Raw genomic sequence first — 14,930 nt, 5'->3', positions numbered from 1 at the left:
TTGCTGCCACCACCCTTTTGGTTTCTGGGATTGGAAGAGAGAGAGAGAGAGAGAGTTTAAATAATAGGGGAGATGGATTAGATAGGGAGTGTTGGTGTGAGCCAGTGATCAGTTGGCTGTGTGTGTGTTTGTGTTTCCCACCAATTTTTAACCTTTTTTATGGGACTGAAAATTCTTGAAAAGCTTCTCTCCCTATTTGCTCTCAAATCAAACAAGTGGGTCATTCTTCGAGGTCCTACTCTCTCTCCCACTTGCTGGTCTTTGCTGTCTGCTGCCTCTTCTATCACCTGCCCCCTCTTTTTCTCTATTTTTTTTTTTTTCAAAATATACCAATTGCTCAGGGTATTCTTCTCTCTTTTCCATGTTGTTCCTGAATACCAAGTAAGATCTATGAATGAATATTAGAAATTTGGGTGCTGTATTTTCTGTTTGCTGTGGTTATTGGAGGCAGCAAGGATCAAAGTTTTGATCTTTGATATATAAGTTGCGAGGTGTTTTGCTATTTTGGGCTATGTTTGGGTTGTGGGACTAGAACCCAATAGTGGGGTTGTTCCAGTTTCAGCATCTGGGTGCCCTTGATATTGATAAAGCTTTACTGGGTTTTGCTTGGAATGGTGGTTTATGGCTTTTGGAGATGATGGGTCGGTTTTTGGGGATCACTTGTGGGGTTTAAACCCTTTAAAGGGGTGTTGAGGGTTGAAAGAAAGAGGCTTTTTTTGAATCACTTTGGAACATATTGGTGATTTGGGATATTGAGATATTGAGATTTCATGCTTGGTCCGAGACAATGGAGATGTTTATGGCCAGATTTTTACCTCTTTCGCATTCAGTACTTTAACTTATGATAGTAAGTTATGAAGAACCTTCTTAAGAAGCTCCATATCATGTCCAACCAATCAGAAGATTCAGCAGAGGGGTCTACTTCATCAAAGAGCAGCACTAAGGCTATTGATAAGTCGTCTTCCGAGACTGAGACGCTATTGCACTCAAGGTCCCAGCAGAGTTCTGAGCATAAACACTTGTCTGGGATATCAAGTTGGCTCAATTCAGTGGCTAATAGAAAGAGCCCCAGTCCCCCATCATCTTCAAATGTTACGAAGGGGGAGAGAATTGAGCAACCTGAAGCAGGTAGTAGGAGTGGTGGGGATGTTGTTTCGGATACAGCTAGGCGTGATTCGGGGTCTAGTACTTCAAGGGATGCTGATATAATGGAGGAGTATCAGATTCAACTGGCTTTGGAGTTGAGTGCTAGGGAGGATCCAGAGGCAGTTCAGATTGAGGCTGTTAAGCAGATTAGCTTAGGCTCTTGTGCTCCGGATAATACTCCGGCTGAAGTTATTGCCTATCGTTATTGGGTAAGTTTTCTTTATCTACCAATCTGATTGGACTTGTTTGACTCATTGTTCATTGATTGTACGACTGATCAGGATCCCTTCATAATCTGAATGTGGAATTTATTTGGTGGTGTGTCTTCTGTACTTGAATGTGTATGCATTATCGTTTGTCTGCAGTGTTTTCGCTTTTATTAGTTCTGAAAGTTTACTGAAAAAATTAGTGTTTTCGATAGATGATCATACTTGTAAACACTATCTGCCAAAAGAGTTAAGAGATATTGTCTGTAAAGGTATTGGTGTCACCATCATTGCTCCTGTGATCCTTGTCCTTTAGGTACCCTTTTTAGTACCTTTGGTGTAATGAAGAGACTCCAGACAGTTGATATCAGTAACCTGCTGGCAGGTTACACTATGTTGTTGATAGTCCCTATCGACAGTGCCGTATATCATTGTATCATCAAAATCTACAAGTGCTGAAGCAGGAGAGGTTATCAAGATGAACATAATCAACTACAGTTTTCATTTCCTGACTACCCATATACATGGTTACACATATTGGACCCTTAAAACTAATAGCTCATATCTGAATATAATGTGAAAAAAAAAAAGAAAAAAAAAGAAGCCCTATTACATTGGGTTTCTTGTATTTTCAATCTGTATATACGGTTCTCTAGTAGCATGTCATAGCATAAGAAGTATGATGCAGCGACAGCTTCTGTCTTACAATTGCGCATTGGATATTTCAGCCCCAACCTGTATATATGTTTTAAGAAGTTGTTTTTTTTTTCCTTAAAATGATCATGTGTATATTTAAATGTCCTTGGTCTCTCTTCTATCTGATACTTGATGCTTCCATTTCTTTTGTGGAATGCTACTAGCTAGAATTCATGGTTTTTCAATGTAGCTTTCTTAAACTTTGAGTCTGATTGTACAAACTTTAGTCAAGGCAACTCTAAATCATGTACTATGCATTATTTGTGACCTGGTCCTTCCTGAACATATCTTTACAACCAAAGTCAGCTGATCCCTGCAATACCAGGCAACATGTAGCAGAATCGACAGGGAATCACTCTCTGTTTAAATATTTCCCTGATATTCAAAGATATTTAACAGACAGTCATAATATATGGTGCTGGTTCATATATTTAATTTGTTTCTTCAACTTTGTAATACTTCATTCCTTTCTAACCTGTCTCATATCGTAGATTTGTCCATTCTTCACAGAATTACAATGCTCTTAGCTATGATGATAAGATCATGGATGGTTTCTATGACCTGTATGGAATATTGACGGAGTCAACCTCAGAAAGAATGCCTTCCCTTGTTGATCTGCAAGGAACAGCTGTCTCAGATAATGTCAACTGGGAAGCAGTTTTGGTCAATAGAGCTGCCGATGCGAATTTATTGAAACTTGAACAGATGGCCCTAGAAATGGCTGTAAAGTCACGTTCAGATCTTCGGGTTACCGTAAACAGAAATTTGGTGCGAAAACTTGCTCTTTTAGTTGCTAACTCTATGGGTGGACCAGTTGCAAATCCTTACAACATGTTGAAGGCATGGCAAAATCTTAGCCAGAGTCTGAAAGCAACTCTTGGTAGCATGGTTTTGCCACTTGGTTCTCTGACAATTGGATTAGCTCGGCATCGTGCATTGTTGTTCAAGGTACTTGTTCTCTCTTTTATTCATAGTTGAAACCATTTTGGCCCTAGTTTGCCTATTTATTTATTTATACTGGTCTCTTTACTTTATTATAAATAAAAACCTAAATAACATTTTATTAAAACATTTGAAGTGAATTGAATAATAATTATAAGTTCTGATATTGTAAAGAGTTCTCAAAAGACTGATATTAGTATCTGTTGCCTTTTGAGAAAATGATATATTAGAGCTGCAAGTATGCTCCATTCCTTCATATATCTTGCTTTATCTGTTTGCCTCCTAGTTTTTTATGTTGTATTCTTGCATTACTGGGTTATTCATCACTAAACCTGTTATTTGTTGTGGTTAACTAGGCTTTGGCTGATAGTGTTGGCATCCCATGCCGATTGGTGAAAGGACAACAATACACGGGTTCCAATGATGTAGCAATGAACTTTGTAAAGATTGATGATGGAAGGTAACTTCTTTTACAAGTTTATTATATTTGATGCCTAGTCCTTGATTAAGTAGAGTATGGTTGTGCTTTTTCCTTTTTCTTTTTTTGAAAGGATAGAGTTTTGTTCTTTATTGTCTATGGTTAAAACATGATTCTTCTGCATGTATAAGGTGTGCTATTTGGGTATTCTAAGAATTCCTTGCTGATATTTATTCTAGATTCTTTTAGAGTAAATTTAAAATCTTTACAGACAAGAACTCGGGGATGGTTTGTGTTTGATCGTATTCTAGGACCGCACAGTAGAGCTTAGCCATAGATTGCATTCTATTACCAAATATTGCTGAAAACTTTCTCAGGGCATTGATCTGTTTATCTTTGTGATTTTCTCATTTGACATTGCAGAATCTTAATTTGTTTTTGAAGGTGTGTACAATGTGAATTTCAGGGAGTATATTGTTGATCTGATGGCTGACCCCGGCACACTTATTCCATCTGATGAAGCTGGATCACATATAGAATATGATGAACCTTACTTTTCTGCCAGTCCTTTGTCTAGAGACATTGACTCTTCTCATGTAGCCTCTTCCAGTAGTGGAATTGGGAGTTCATTTGAAGAACATTCAGACTTTGGGACATTAGACAAAAAATCCAGGTTAAGAAATTATAGTTCTGCAGACAGGGAATCTGAAGAGACAGAAGCCCCGTTTTTTCGTGAAAATTTACCCAGACCAACTGAATGTGAGGAGGAATCCAAGATACCGTCAGCTGATTTGAGATACTCCTCTGATGTGGAGAAGGCGCTGGTGCAAGAACTGCCAGGAAGGCCAAGTTATACACATGCAAGATCCCCTTCGTGGACCGAAGGTGTTAGCTCTCCTGCAGTTCGTAAAAAGAAAGTTAAGGATGTTTCAAAATACATGATTGTTGCTGCCAAAGAGAATCCAAATTTAGCTCAAAAACTTCATGATGTGTTACTTGAAAGTGGTGTTGTTGCTCCCAGAAATTTGTTTACGGAAATATATCCAGAGCAGTTAGATGTGTCAACCCGAACAGAAGATAAGGGGGGAAATAAGGAGAGGTTTGAAATGAAAAAGAGTAAAGGTCAAGATGATATCAGTTCGACTCACTCTTTGCCTCCACTACCTCAGCACAGGGTGCATTCTAAAGCTAGTCCTTCAGGTCAGCCAGAGCATCTTAAGCCTGTGGAAGGTTTAGGGGTCAGCCTTCCACTTGATACCAGGGAAGTAGCTGGCCAGAATATCTCATCACAGTCTGATGCAACTCCAGTTAAATATACAAAAAGTGTGCCTGTTGCTGCAGCAGCAGCGGCCGCAGCAGCTGTTGTCGCATCTTCTATGGTAGTTGCAGTAACAAAGTCAAGCGCTGACTCAAATATTCCTGTAGCAGCTGCTGCAACTGCTACTGCTGCAGCAGTGGTTGCAACAACTGCAGCTGTCAACAAGCAGTATGAGCAGGGAACAAGAAGTGATGGGGATGCAGAAGGTTCTGGTTGTGAACCACATGGCAGTGGGGACCGTGAGCATGATGCTTCGGCAGTTATCTCGGAAGGCGAGAGAGTCTCGGATCGATCGGCAGGTAACGAAAGTACAAGATCTGATATTGGTGATGATGTAGCAGATTGCGAGATTCCATGGGAGGATATCACCTTGGGTGAACGAATTGGACTTGGTACTGACCTGTGCCTCATGCTATTAAATTATGTACTGTTTTATAAATGATGTTCCCATTTCATGTCTTCACGCACCTCTTTTCACTCCAGGATCGTATGGGGAGGTCTATCATGGAGACTGGCATGGGACGGTAAGTTTTCAAATGCTAGCCCTTATGGTATTGTCGGTTATGTGTCTGATCCTTTAAAGGTTTTGTTTTTCTGGCGTTGAGCTGTATTCATATGTATCTATACCTTCTATAAAGACCCTTTTTAGTGCTTCAACTTCCTTTTTTTTTTTCCTTTCTTTTTTTCCCTGGTGGATCAGATCGTATGAAATGGCAATAGGAACTGTAAAACTTTCAGTAATGATACCACAACAGTGGCACAGTGAATTATTCTGTGAAGTTTCACATTAGATGATGCTAATGTAAATCAAGATGGAAATATGTCCTCAATCATATATGTATATACACCTTTTCTACTGGAAAATCAACTGCTCTGCTATGTGTCAGTATCCTCTTTGTCTTTTGGGTCCATATATGCTGTGATGTTGAACATATTTTCTAAGTACATATATTGAGCTTTTCACTATTTGGTTTTACAGGAGGTTGCTGTTAAGAGGTTTCTAGACCAAGATTTTTTGGGTGAATCACTTGATGAATTCAGAAGTGAGGTACAAGCTGCGGTCTTCACCCTTTCCTGCACTCTTTCGTGTTCTCTTTAATTTTTATGACATCTATCTCTTAAATAAGCAAAACCTTTATATTTACCTTGCTATTGTTAACTTCCGTCTATAAGAAGAGGTTATTTGTTTAATTTTCAAGGTTCGGATAATGAAAAGACTCAGACATCCCAATGTTGTTCTCTTCATGGGAGCAATAACTCGTGCTCCAAATCTTTCCATTGTTACAGAATTTCTTCCAAGGTATGCATGCTGGACTTTGGTATTTTTTCTTTCTGTTAATTCAAAAACCTAAACATTGTTTTATGGAATTCAACAAGTTTCATAGATATTTCTGAAACTAATGGTTTTTGATTCTTAATTATAAATGACTACAAGGAACTCCTTTGCCTTAAGAAATAAAACTTGCTGGGAGCATTTATATTTTTACCGAGCAGAAGAGAAAAAAAAAAGAAAAAAGAAAGAGTAAATATTTAATCTTTTGAGTTTCATGCAGAGTGATCAATAACAATTAACAACATTCTCTAAAGTAAACTATTTAACCTGAAGATGACTACTGCTGTACTCCTTGTACCAGTGAGGTTGCATCATAAGGCTCATTTTTTAGTGGCAAAATTAAAATGTATTGGTCAAAACACATTTACTTTTTTCAGAGGTAAACTACCTCTTTTCTGCTGTATTATACTTTATTATTTTGATTGGTATTATGTTAGTTATGTTGCATGATTTGTGAATAATCTTGAATGGAAACTTGAAGCATTGTTATGTTTTGCAGAGGTAGTTTATATAGGTTGTTACACCGGCCTAACAATCAATTAGACGAGCGAAGGCGCTTGAGGATGGCTCTTGATGCTGTAACATTCTCTTTTTCTTGCCTATTATTTCAATTTGAGCTGTTGTTGGTAACTTTATTTAGTATAAATTTTGTATTTTGAATATTTGAATCTTCAGGCTCGGGGAATGAATTACTTGCATAACTGCACTCCAGTAATAGTACACCGTGATTTGAAGTCTCCAAACCTTCTCGTTGATAAGAATTGGGTCGTAAAGGTGGGTGTCTTGTATGTCTAGTAAGATATTTGAACACAGCTACTGTTTCTTCAGAGCCTAATATGACAGGGTAGCTTCTGTCTGTTATCAGGTCTGTGATTTTGGATTATCAAGAATGAAGAACAGCACATTTCTCTCCTCGAGGTCCACTGCAGGGACGGTAAGCTGCACCCAACAACTTGATCTTTCAACATGTTCTCAAGCCATGAATTTGGATTTTCTCTACTGGTTCTGTTTATACTCTTCATTTTCTGTGTCTCTGTCATGAGTGGTGTTGCATATGTTGGACTAGTGAAAAGCATGTTTATGTCAATGATCAATATAATCATAAACGATGCATCTGGAAGATGAAAATTTGATCATTCGTGTAGTCCTTAGGATATCTGAAAAGTATTGTTTAAATTCATTCATCCTTCCACCATCTTTTTAAACAACTATGTGCTGTTTTGGATCTGTCTGTGCCTTTTACTAAGTTCAAATTGTATAACTCTCCTTCAGGCTGAATGGATGGCTCCAGAAGTGCTAAGAAACGAACCTTCAGATGAAAAGTATGCCTATTTCTTCGTACCATATTTTATTTAGTTGATATTTTGAAGCCATATGCAGAGTTTCTAGGATAAACATGAAATGTGGTTTGATGTGCAGGTGCGATGTTTATAGCTATGGGGTCATATTGTGGGAGCTCTCTACAATGCAACAGCCATGGGGAGGAATGAACCCAATGCAAGTCGTTGGTGCAGTTGGATTTCAACATCGCCGTCTTGATATTCCAAATGATATTGATCCTGCAATTGCAGATCTTATTGAAAAATGCTGGCAGACGTGAGTATGCATTACCTGCTTATTTGTTCAGGCTGGGTTACATTCTTATCGTTCATAATTGCAGTCCATCAGTTGTGAATCAATTTCATTGTGTATTTAGGCAGGTTAATGAAGCTAATATTTAATTTAATTAACACTGCAGAGATCCAAAATTGAGACCCTCATTTGCTGAGATCATGGCTATCCTGAAGCCGTTGCAGAAGCCGATAAGTAGTTCTGCAGTGCCTAGATCTACTGCACAAAGGCCATCCTGAGTTACAGAAGGCACAGCTGGCCATAATAGTAAATTTACACCTCCGTGGAATATTGGCTCATTTCCAATCCAAAGTATGGATGGAGGCAAAGTTGCTGATCGAAGATCATGACCTAACATACACACTCAATTTTCATTTTCATTTTCTTTCCTTTTGGTTTCCTCTTTGTTTCTGTATTCTTAACACTTGCGGCCATTCGCAATGTTGTACATTTGTTTGTAAAGAATTCATTGGCAATTGTTGTAATCAATGTTTTGAGTTTCCGGTGTCTACAGTGTTGCCTGAACTGAATACAAGGCCAAAGAGGCAGTCTTGACAGTTTGACATAAGCAATCCAGTAAAACACATGCTAGCTAATGGTTAAACGTTTTACCTTGTTTTGAAGGCAATCAATTCTTAAAGTTTTGTATGCAGCCAAACAGGTCATACAAAAACCGAAAAAGGGCAACCCACCATTTGAAGTTCCATCACATACAAGGATAAGGTAGGGACCAAAGAGCTATACCATTTGAAGTTTCAAGAAATATTGTATCTTCATCAAGATTTTATCACCATCATCATATCCTATAATGGCTGCCTTCTCTGGTTCTTCACCATTTCTCTCCCACACCTTAACAAGACCAAACCATTTTGCGTCATCACAAACACCTCCTCCTCCTCCTCCGCCAAATATTCCTTCACAACCAAACCCTCCAACACCACTTCAAAGTACAACTTCATCATCTGAGCAGCAAAAGCCTGTCTCAGTAAAAGTGGAGCAACAAAAGCCCTCCAAGACAAAGGCTGACTCTACAGATTGGATAGCTTCGAGCTTAACCAGGCGGTTCGGGCTTGGAGCTGGCCTCGCCTGGGCTACCTTTCTCGCAGTTGGTGTAGTCTCCGAACAGGTTAAGACCCGCCTTGAAGTCTCTGAACAAGAAGCTAACTCAAGGTCTGTTATTCCGTTCTTAGTTTCCTATCCTATCATCACTTTATGAGTTATGATGTTAATTGTAATGCAAGTAACTTTTTCCTTGGTACTTTACATACAGTCCTATACGTAACACTTCTAGTAACCATACAATGTGTTTTGCAGAAATGTTGAGAAAGAAGAAGAGGTAGTGTTACCTAATGGCATAAGGTACATCATATTTTTCTACATTTGAGCTGCATAATCTCCTTCAATTTTGACCAAAACAAAAAATGTTATTCTTTAGTCATCATCCAATTTACCTTACATTTTGTGTGTGTTAGCTACTACGAGTTGAGAGTTGGCGGCGGGGCAACTCCGAGGCCAGGAGACTTGGTGGTGATCGAGCTCAAGGGGGAGGTAGCAGGCACTGGGCAAGTGTTTGTGAATACAATTGAGAATGACAAGAAGAGGCCTTTGGCTCTAGTGATGGGGTCTAGGCCTTACAGCAAAGGACTATGTGAAGGGATAGAATATGTGCTCAGATCAATGAAGGCTGGGGGTAAAAGAAGAGTAATAGTTCCTCCAAACTTGGGGTTTGGAGAAAATGGTGCAGATTTAGGCCCTGGTCTGCAAGTTCCTTCTTCTGCAACGCTAGAGTATACTATTGAGATTGAAAGAGTCTCAATTGCACCAGCATAAACATGGACCATTTTTGTCTTCAAAGAAATGTCTAGTCGCTTGATTATGTTCACATTTTTATAGACTTGTATCTTGTTCTCTTCTGCAAATGCAACATGAATGTATACCATTGAATAAGTAAAACATGTAAATCCGAAATATACATCGCAATGTTGTTGAGGTAATTTCATCTGAAAGTTACCGTCTTAGTTTTAGTGTGTGTTGCTATTTCATTTCAAAAAGTCTCATGCTATTAGTATTGGGCATCAACACTTATGTATTATGAACTTTTGTACTTTCGATGTGAAATCTTTATCCGCATTCATAACTTGTATCGTGTCACACATTCTCTATTGCGCGATTCTTATTTTTCAAAGAATAAAAGAAAGGTTGTGAACTTATAATATCAACATTATATCAAAAAAAAAAAAAATTATTATAGTAAGATCATATTTTTCTCTAAATTATGATTCGGATAAAGTTTTTAGTAAGGCGGTCTTGGTACGTGATATGTCCGTTGCATCGATCACAATTCTGTTCAGTTGTGGACACGAAAATTTTGAACTTAAATACAAGAAGAAATATGATTGGACGATCCAATGATAACATCCTTTTTTGTGTTCTATTGACCCAATAGGCGGCAAAGAATCTCAATAAAGCAGGAGACTTCCCCTCAAAACTGGTTCCAGTCGTACTTGTCTCCGTTTACTTCTGTTAAGAGCAAGTTCACCCGTTGGGTCACCGGGTCACGTACTATTCACTGCTTTTTAGTGTTAATTTCACCCTCTGGGTCACGAAATACACTGTGCCCGTGACCCAGGGCACGAAATACACTGTGCAGGTTACCATGGTGACCCAGAACACTGTACAGGGTGACCCAGGGCACGAAATACACTATGCTCGTGACCCAGAGGGTGAAATTAACACTAAAAAGCAGTGAATAGTGGGTGACCTGGTGACCCAACGGGTGAACTTGCTCTTAGCTCCTCCCTTCATCCTTACGCAAGGGGCCCACAGGCACGAGGATCTGGTCGTTGTAAGTAACGGTGTTAAAATTGCAGCCACACAGTAGAGTCTATACTACTCCATAAGACAATTTTCCAGAGCCCATAACACTTTGAATTCTCAGCAAAACCCAGAACGCTTTCATGGGAACAGTTTTGGACTCCCATCTCTTGGCTCTCACTGCCATTGTCACTGTAAGTTATGTTTATTTCTGTAATGGGTTTCATTTTCTGTCACCAAATATCTGAAATTTGGTGTTGTTTTGTTGAAGGTGGCATATCAGTCGTTGTTCTTCGTAATCACTGCGCTTCTCAAGTTCGATAAAGTCACTGACTTTGCCGGTAATACTCATTTCTTGAAAGTTTCGTTGTTTATTTGCTGAGAAAGTTTAGATTCTTTAGAAAGAACAAGTTTTTTTTTTTTTGGGTGAGAATTGGTCAAATCAATTTCATACCGGGTTCAAAGTGAAAAACGAAATAGAGACATACCAGTACTAATTAGCAAATGATTGGATTGTTTGTTTGTCAAGAAAGGATGCATTTTTTTATGCAAATTTCATGTTTGTTCTTGCAGGAAGTACCAATTTTGTTATACTTGCAATACTCACTCTGGTTGTCAAGGGCTCATGGCATTTCAGACAGGTACTATTTTTTCTGCATCAAAGTATTTCCAGTGTTTAATGTTTTATTTGGTAAAAGAAGGAGCAATTTCATGTGTGTAGAGATATAAATTATGCTACATAGTCACTGTAGAAGCTGGTGAGATTGCTACCTTCAGCTGTTGCTTTAGTATACCTGAGATATCACAGTATTGACTTTGCAGTTCTATTCGTTTTTCATCTCAGATAGTGTTGAGTTTGCTTGTGGTAATATGGGGTCTTCGTCTGGGACTGTTTCTCCTGATGAGGTAGAATCAATAAGCATTTGATATAAAAGAATACATCTCATTGAAGGATTAGCATGTGCGTGCAATTTTTCATTTTAAAAATGTTTGGTGATCAGAATTTTGCAATGGGGGGAGGATCGACGTTTTGATGAAATGCGAGCTAATCTTGGAAAACTGGCAGTATTCTGGATATTTCAGGTTTTGTAGCTCTCTTTTATTCCAGGGTTTAATAAACATAGTTGTGTCTTGCATTTCCTATGAGGGATTTGATTCTTGAACTAGTCGACTTGTTGTGCAGGCTGTCTGGGTATGGACTGTGAGTTTACCTGTAACAGTGGTTAATTCAAGCAACAAAACACCATCTCTTCAAGCTGCAGACTTTATTGGATGGATTATGTGGTCTATTGGTTTTTTGGTTGAAGCTACAGCTGATCAGCAAAAGCTGGTGTTCAAAAATTCTCCTCAAAATAGGGGAAAGTGGTGCAATGTTGGACTATGGAAATACACTAGGCATCCAAATTATTTTGGTGAGGTTAGTATTCTGATGTCAGTTAATGCCACTATTTTGGAACTGATGCTACACTTTCCGTTTAATGTTACTTCAATTGTATACAGCTCTTGCATTATACATTTTAGTACCCTGAATATGACAACATGAACTTCTTCCACATGCATGTATATAGAAACTGATGATTCTTTTGTGGATGGTTATAGTTTCACTTGCTTAGTGTTTCCATGGCAGTTCTGTGTTTATATGCCATCATTAAACATGCAAACCTTATTAAAGTTCAGAACCTGAATATGACAACATATTTTTGAGGTATCCATAGGTTGTAACTGATTGGTTTATGTCAACTGAATCTTTCTTCATGTGGCTTGCATTGTATGCCTCGCATACTTACAAACTAAGAATATACGAGAATCACAGAATTTGGAATTGTGGAAAAATTATTCATCCAACAAATTGTAACTTATTAGTTTCTTTGGTTTCATGCTGTCAAAGATAACGTTGATAAATTTTGTGCTCAGATATTCCTTTGGTGGGGAGTATTTGTGGCTTCCACACCTGTATTGGATGGTGCAGAGTGGCTGGTAATTCTTGGACCGATCTTTCTCACGTTGTTACTTCTTTTCCTCAGTGGCATACCATTGCTAGAGGTTTGTTATTTCTTCTGAGTTTATTGCAAAACTAATGTTACTGAAAAAGACTTACTAATGCTGTATGCTTGAACAATAACAGGAATCTGCAGATAAGAAGTATGGAAATGTGGACGGATATAGGCTCTATAAAAGATCAACCAGGTTAATATTAGCTTCTCTTTGGTACATGTTTCTCTTAAGCATGAATTGTAGTAACCGTGACCGACATTTTCTGTTTCAGCCCTCTAATTCCGCTGCCCCCGGTCCTGTACAAGAACTTGCCCTCGTGGTTCAAAGCAACTTTTCTCTTTGAATTTCCCCTGTATAGTCGTAATCTTCCTCAAGAACCACTGAACTGGTGAGGCTACAATATGTTAAGAAGCTTTAATTTGTCTTGAAAGCATATCCTATTTACTTGCTTTACTTTTTCATATGCCAAATAATTGTTTTACGTCATTTGCCTTTTGTGCAAGGTGTAGAACAAGCCCGATAGAAAGAAGCGACGAATTGAAGATTGGTTAGGACCTAGATGAAACTTGAAATACGATCTTGTATTTAACTATATATAACTCCAATAACAAGTGAGGCTACTGAGAGATGGCAAGTGAGGCTAATTGTGGGCACGGTCAGTAAGGTTAACGGTATACATTCCTATGCCCATCAACGTCCATGTAAGCGAGGCAAAGGATGCTAGCGAGGACTATTTATCTTAGTCCTCTACCCACCTTCTTCTACTTTGTTACCCTAATTTGCTTCTGTTACGTACTTCTAGTGCAGTTTCTGAATGAACGCCATTCATTTACAAAACATGCTGCAAATTAAACCTTTGCAGATAATTATACAATGTGTTTCGTGTGGGTGCGAATTCAGAACAACTGAAGCCCTAGCACATCTTTCGTGAACCTAATTCTGCTCTCAATGCATGATTCTCTCTATACGTATAGAAACAGCCCCTAATAGTACTGTTCCACATAAAAACTTAATCGCAACTGCAATATCAAGAAAGAAAGCAGAGGAAACATATATGGAACAAGAGGGATGCAGCAGCAACTCCACCAGTAGCAGTATCAGAAGGTTCAGAGAACTAATTGCTAGGTCGAAACAAACCCCAGATCACCCACCTTACTCTGAGGGCTCTGAGGTAACACAATTCTTTGGCCAATCCACACTAAGTAACTGTGTGAAAACAGACTAGTTTCCTCTTTCGTTTTCAAAATCAATAATGGGCTGCATGATTGATTGAAGATGATATTGAAAGCGATTGAATCATTGAATAATGAGGAAGAAGGTAACCTAATCAACAAAGGTCATATATCCGCCTACATTAAGTCAGAGTTCCATGACCTGCCTTGGGCTCATGAAAGCCGTCTTTCTCACCATCTAGGCAAGCTCATTCTCAGAGGCCAGGTTCTTATTAGTTCTACTGGTTCTGACCGGCTTCCGAAACCAAAAACGTGATTTGGTGATCGACTTGTAATATTCTCTGCCAGGTGCTTACTAGTTCTACTGGTTCTTACCGGCTTCCTAGCTAGACTGAAAACGTGATTTGGTACCTCGACTTGTAACATTCTTTGGATTGTGGGAAGCTTTTGTGGAACTGAAAGGCCGAATACTTTATACAAGGAAAAGGCATATATGCATGTGCTATGGGTTGATAATTAAAGTCATCAACCACATGCACTCAAATAGCTAGCTAACTTGGTGTGGTTAAACTTTGTGAACCGATTGAATAGGATATTCTAGAACAATAGGATGTACTATTTGCAAAATGAAAACTCAATTGTTTAGAATAAGAGGCTAAAGAGATTCAATTTTTCTTCATATTAGCTCAAGATGTTCTCCAATTACGAAATATCAAACATAAGAAATGAACTTTCTATTTTCAAATGTTTAATATGCAAATCAAATATTGTAGCTTAAAAATATGTAACCGGAGGCCGATAGGATGAGCTAAAACATTGCTTTTTGAGAAAAAGAGCTTGGAAATTGGCCTTTTACCAATAATGCATGTGTTGACAAGTATGTATCAGAACAAGGCATCACGGTAGTGGAAATGCTGGATAGCCTCAAAATCAACATCAGAAGTGAGAAAGGAAGAAGAGGATAAACAGTTGGAAAATCAATAGGATTTGGTTGGCCACCAAACTCGATTGTTTAGCATACACTTTCTGAACTGTTGATTATGATGAAAATCAAGTGTTCAAGTCAATCATCCCTTCTGATACACAGCATATAAATTGCTGGCAACCCAGTTGTCCCACTTGATCAAATATTATTCTGGAAAGGAATTGTGATTATAATTCTATATTAGAGACTTATATCTTGCCCTTATCTATGTCGAATCAGGGACTTGGTTTCATGGAAATAAACAAGATGAAATTTATCTCAATGTTTGATTATATAAGTTTTGAAAGAGAAATT

The 14,930-nt window shown here is 38.4% G+C and overlaps 3 protein-coding genes across 5 annotated transcripts; all 3 read left to right on the top strand.

Moving 5' to 3' along the window:
• LOC133746383 (probable serine/threonine-protein kinase SIS8) lies at nucleotides 1-8,179 on the top strand. Its single transcript, XM_062174557.1, has 13 exons — nucleotides 1-1,355; nucleotides 2,559-2,996; nucleotides 3,347-3,450; nucleotides 3,875-5,118; nucleotides 5,210-5,250; nucleotides 5,706-5,774; nucleotides 5,926-6,026; nucleotides 6,559-6,637; nucleotides 6,735-6,833; nucleotides 6,925-6,993; nucleotides 7,332-7,381; nucleotides 7,479-7,655; nucleotides 7,798-8,179. The coding sequence occupies exons 1-13, from the start codon at nucleotides 855-857 to the stop codon at nucleotides 7,907-7,909; spliced, it is 3,084 nt and encodes a 1,027-aa protein (XP_062030541.1). The 5' UTR covers nucleotides 1-854; the 3' UTR covers nucleotides 7,910-8,179.
• A 200-nt stretch (nucleotides 8,180-8,379) lies between these two features.
• On the top strand, nucleotides 8,380-9,688 carry LOC133746384 (peptidyl-prolyl cis-trans isomerase FKBP17-2, chloroplastic). Its single transcript, XM_062174558.1, has 3 exons — nucleotides 8,380-8,840; nucleotides 8,985-9,029; nucleotides 9,143-9,688. The coding sequence occupies exons 1-3, from the start codon at nucleotides 8,479-8,481 to the stop codon at nucleotides 9,498-9,500; spliced, it is 765 nt and encodes a 254-aa protein (XP_062030542.1). The 5' UTR covers nucleotides 8,380-8,478; the 3' UTR covers nucleotides 9,501-9,688.
• Nucleotides 9,689-10,524: 836 nt separating this feature from the next.
• LOC133743676 (uncharacterized) lies at nucleotides 10,525-13,411 on the top strand. Of its 3 annotated transcripts, none has more exons than XM_062171691.1 (10): nucleotides 10,525-10,678; nucleotides 10,756-10,825; nucleotides 11,058-11,125; nucleotides 11,329-11,390; nucleotides 11,486-11,567; nucleotides 11,668-11,901; nucleotides 12,399-12,461; nucleotides 12,610-12,671; nucleotides 12,751-12,867; nucleotides 12,983-13,411. In XM_062171691.1, the coding sequence occupies exons 1-10, from the start codon at nucleotides 10,628-10,630 to the stop codon at nucleotides 13,029-13,031; spliced, it is 858 nt and encodes a 285-aa protein (XP_062027675.1). In that variant the 5' UTR covers nucleotides 10,525-10,627; the 3' UTR covers nucleotides 13,032-13,411. The 3 variants fall into 3 exon arrangements, with proteins under 3 accessions (XP_062027675.1, XP_062027674.1, XP_062027673.1); XM_062171690.1 differs by having other exon boundaries at nucleotides 10,527-10,678; nucleotides 12,399-12,527; nucleotides 12,989-13,411; XM_062171689.1 differs by having other exon boundaries at nucleotides 10,527-10,678; nucleotides 12,399-12,527.
• Nucleotides 13,412-14,930: the final 1,519 nt, after the last annotated feature.

Source organism: Rosa rugosa, chromosome 4, assembly GCF_958449725.1.
Source record: "Rosa rugosa chromosome 4, drRosRugo1.1, whole genome shotgun sequence".
Classification (NCBI taxonomy): domain Eukaryota; kingdom Viridiplantae; phylum Streptophyta; class Magnoliopsida; order Rosales; family Rosaceae; genus Rosa; species Rosa rugosa.
The sequence above is the reverse complement of the archived record's forward strand: the minus strand, read 5'-3'. Positions and strand labels throughout refer to the sequence as shown.

Excerpts from the sequence above, each read along its gene's own strand:
- LOC133743676 (XM_062171689.1), top strand. The coding sequence starts at position 10,628 with ATGGGAACAGTTTTGGACTCCCATCTCTTGGCTCTCACTGCCATTGTC. Across the intron at positions 10,826-11,057 it reads TAAAGTCACTGACTTTGCCG|GAAGTACCAATTTTGTTATA; the intron begins GTAATACTCATT and ends TTGTTCTTGCAG. Across the intron at positions 12,672-12,750 it reads CTCTATAAAAGATCAACCAG|CCCTCTAATTCCGCTGCCCC; the intron begins GTTAATATTAGC and ends TTTCTGTTTCAG.
- LOC133746383 (XM_062174557.1), top strand. The coding sequence starts at position 855 with ATGAAGAACCTTCTTAAGAAGCTCCATATCATGTCCAACCAATCAGAA. Across the intron at positions 5,251-5,705 it reads ATGGAGACTGGCATGGGACG|GAGGTTGCTGTTAAGAGGTT; the intron begins GTAAGTTTTCAA and ends TTGGTTTTACAG. Across the intron at positions 5,775-5,925 it reads TTGATGAATTCAGAAGTGAG|GTTCGGATAATGAAAAGACT; the intron begins GTACAAGCTGCG and ends TTAATTTTCAAG.
- LOC133746384 (XM_062174558.1), top strand. The coding sequence starts at position 8,479 with ATGGCTGCCTTCTCTGGTTCTTCACCATTTCTCTCCCACACCTTAACA. Across the intron at positions 8,841-8,984 it reads GAACAAGAAGCTAACTCAAG|AAATGTTGAGAAAGAAGAAG; the intron begins GTCTGTTATTCC and ends TGTGTTTTGCAG. Across the intron at positions 9,030-9,142 it reads GTGTTACCTAATGGCATAAG|CTACTACGAGTTGAGAGTTG; the intron begins GTACATCATATT and ends TGTGTGTGTTAG.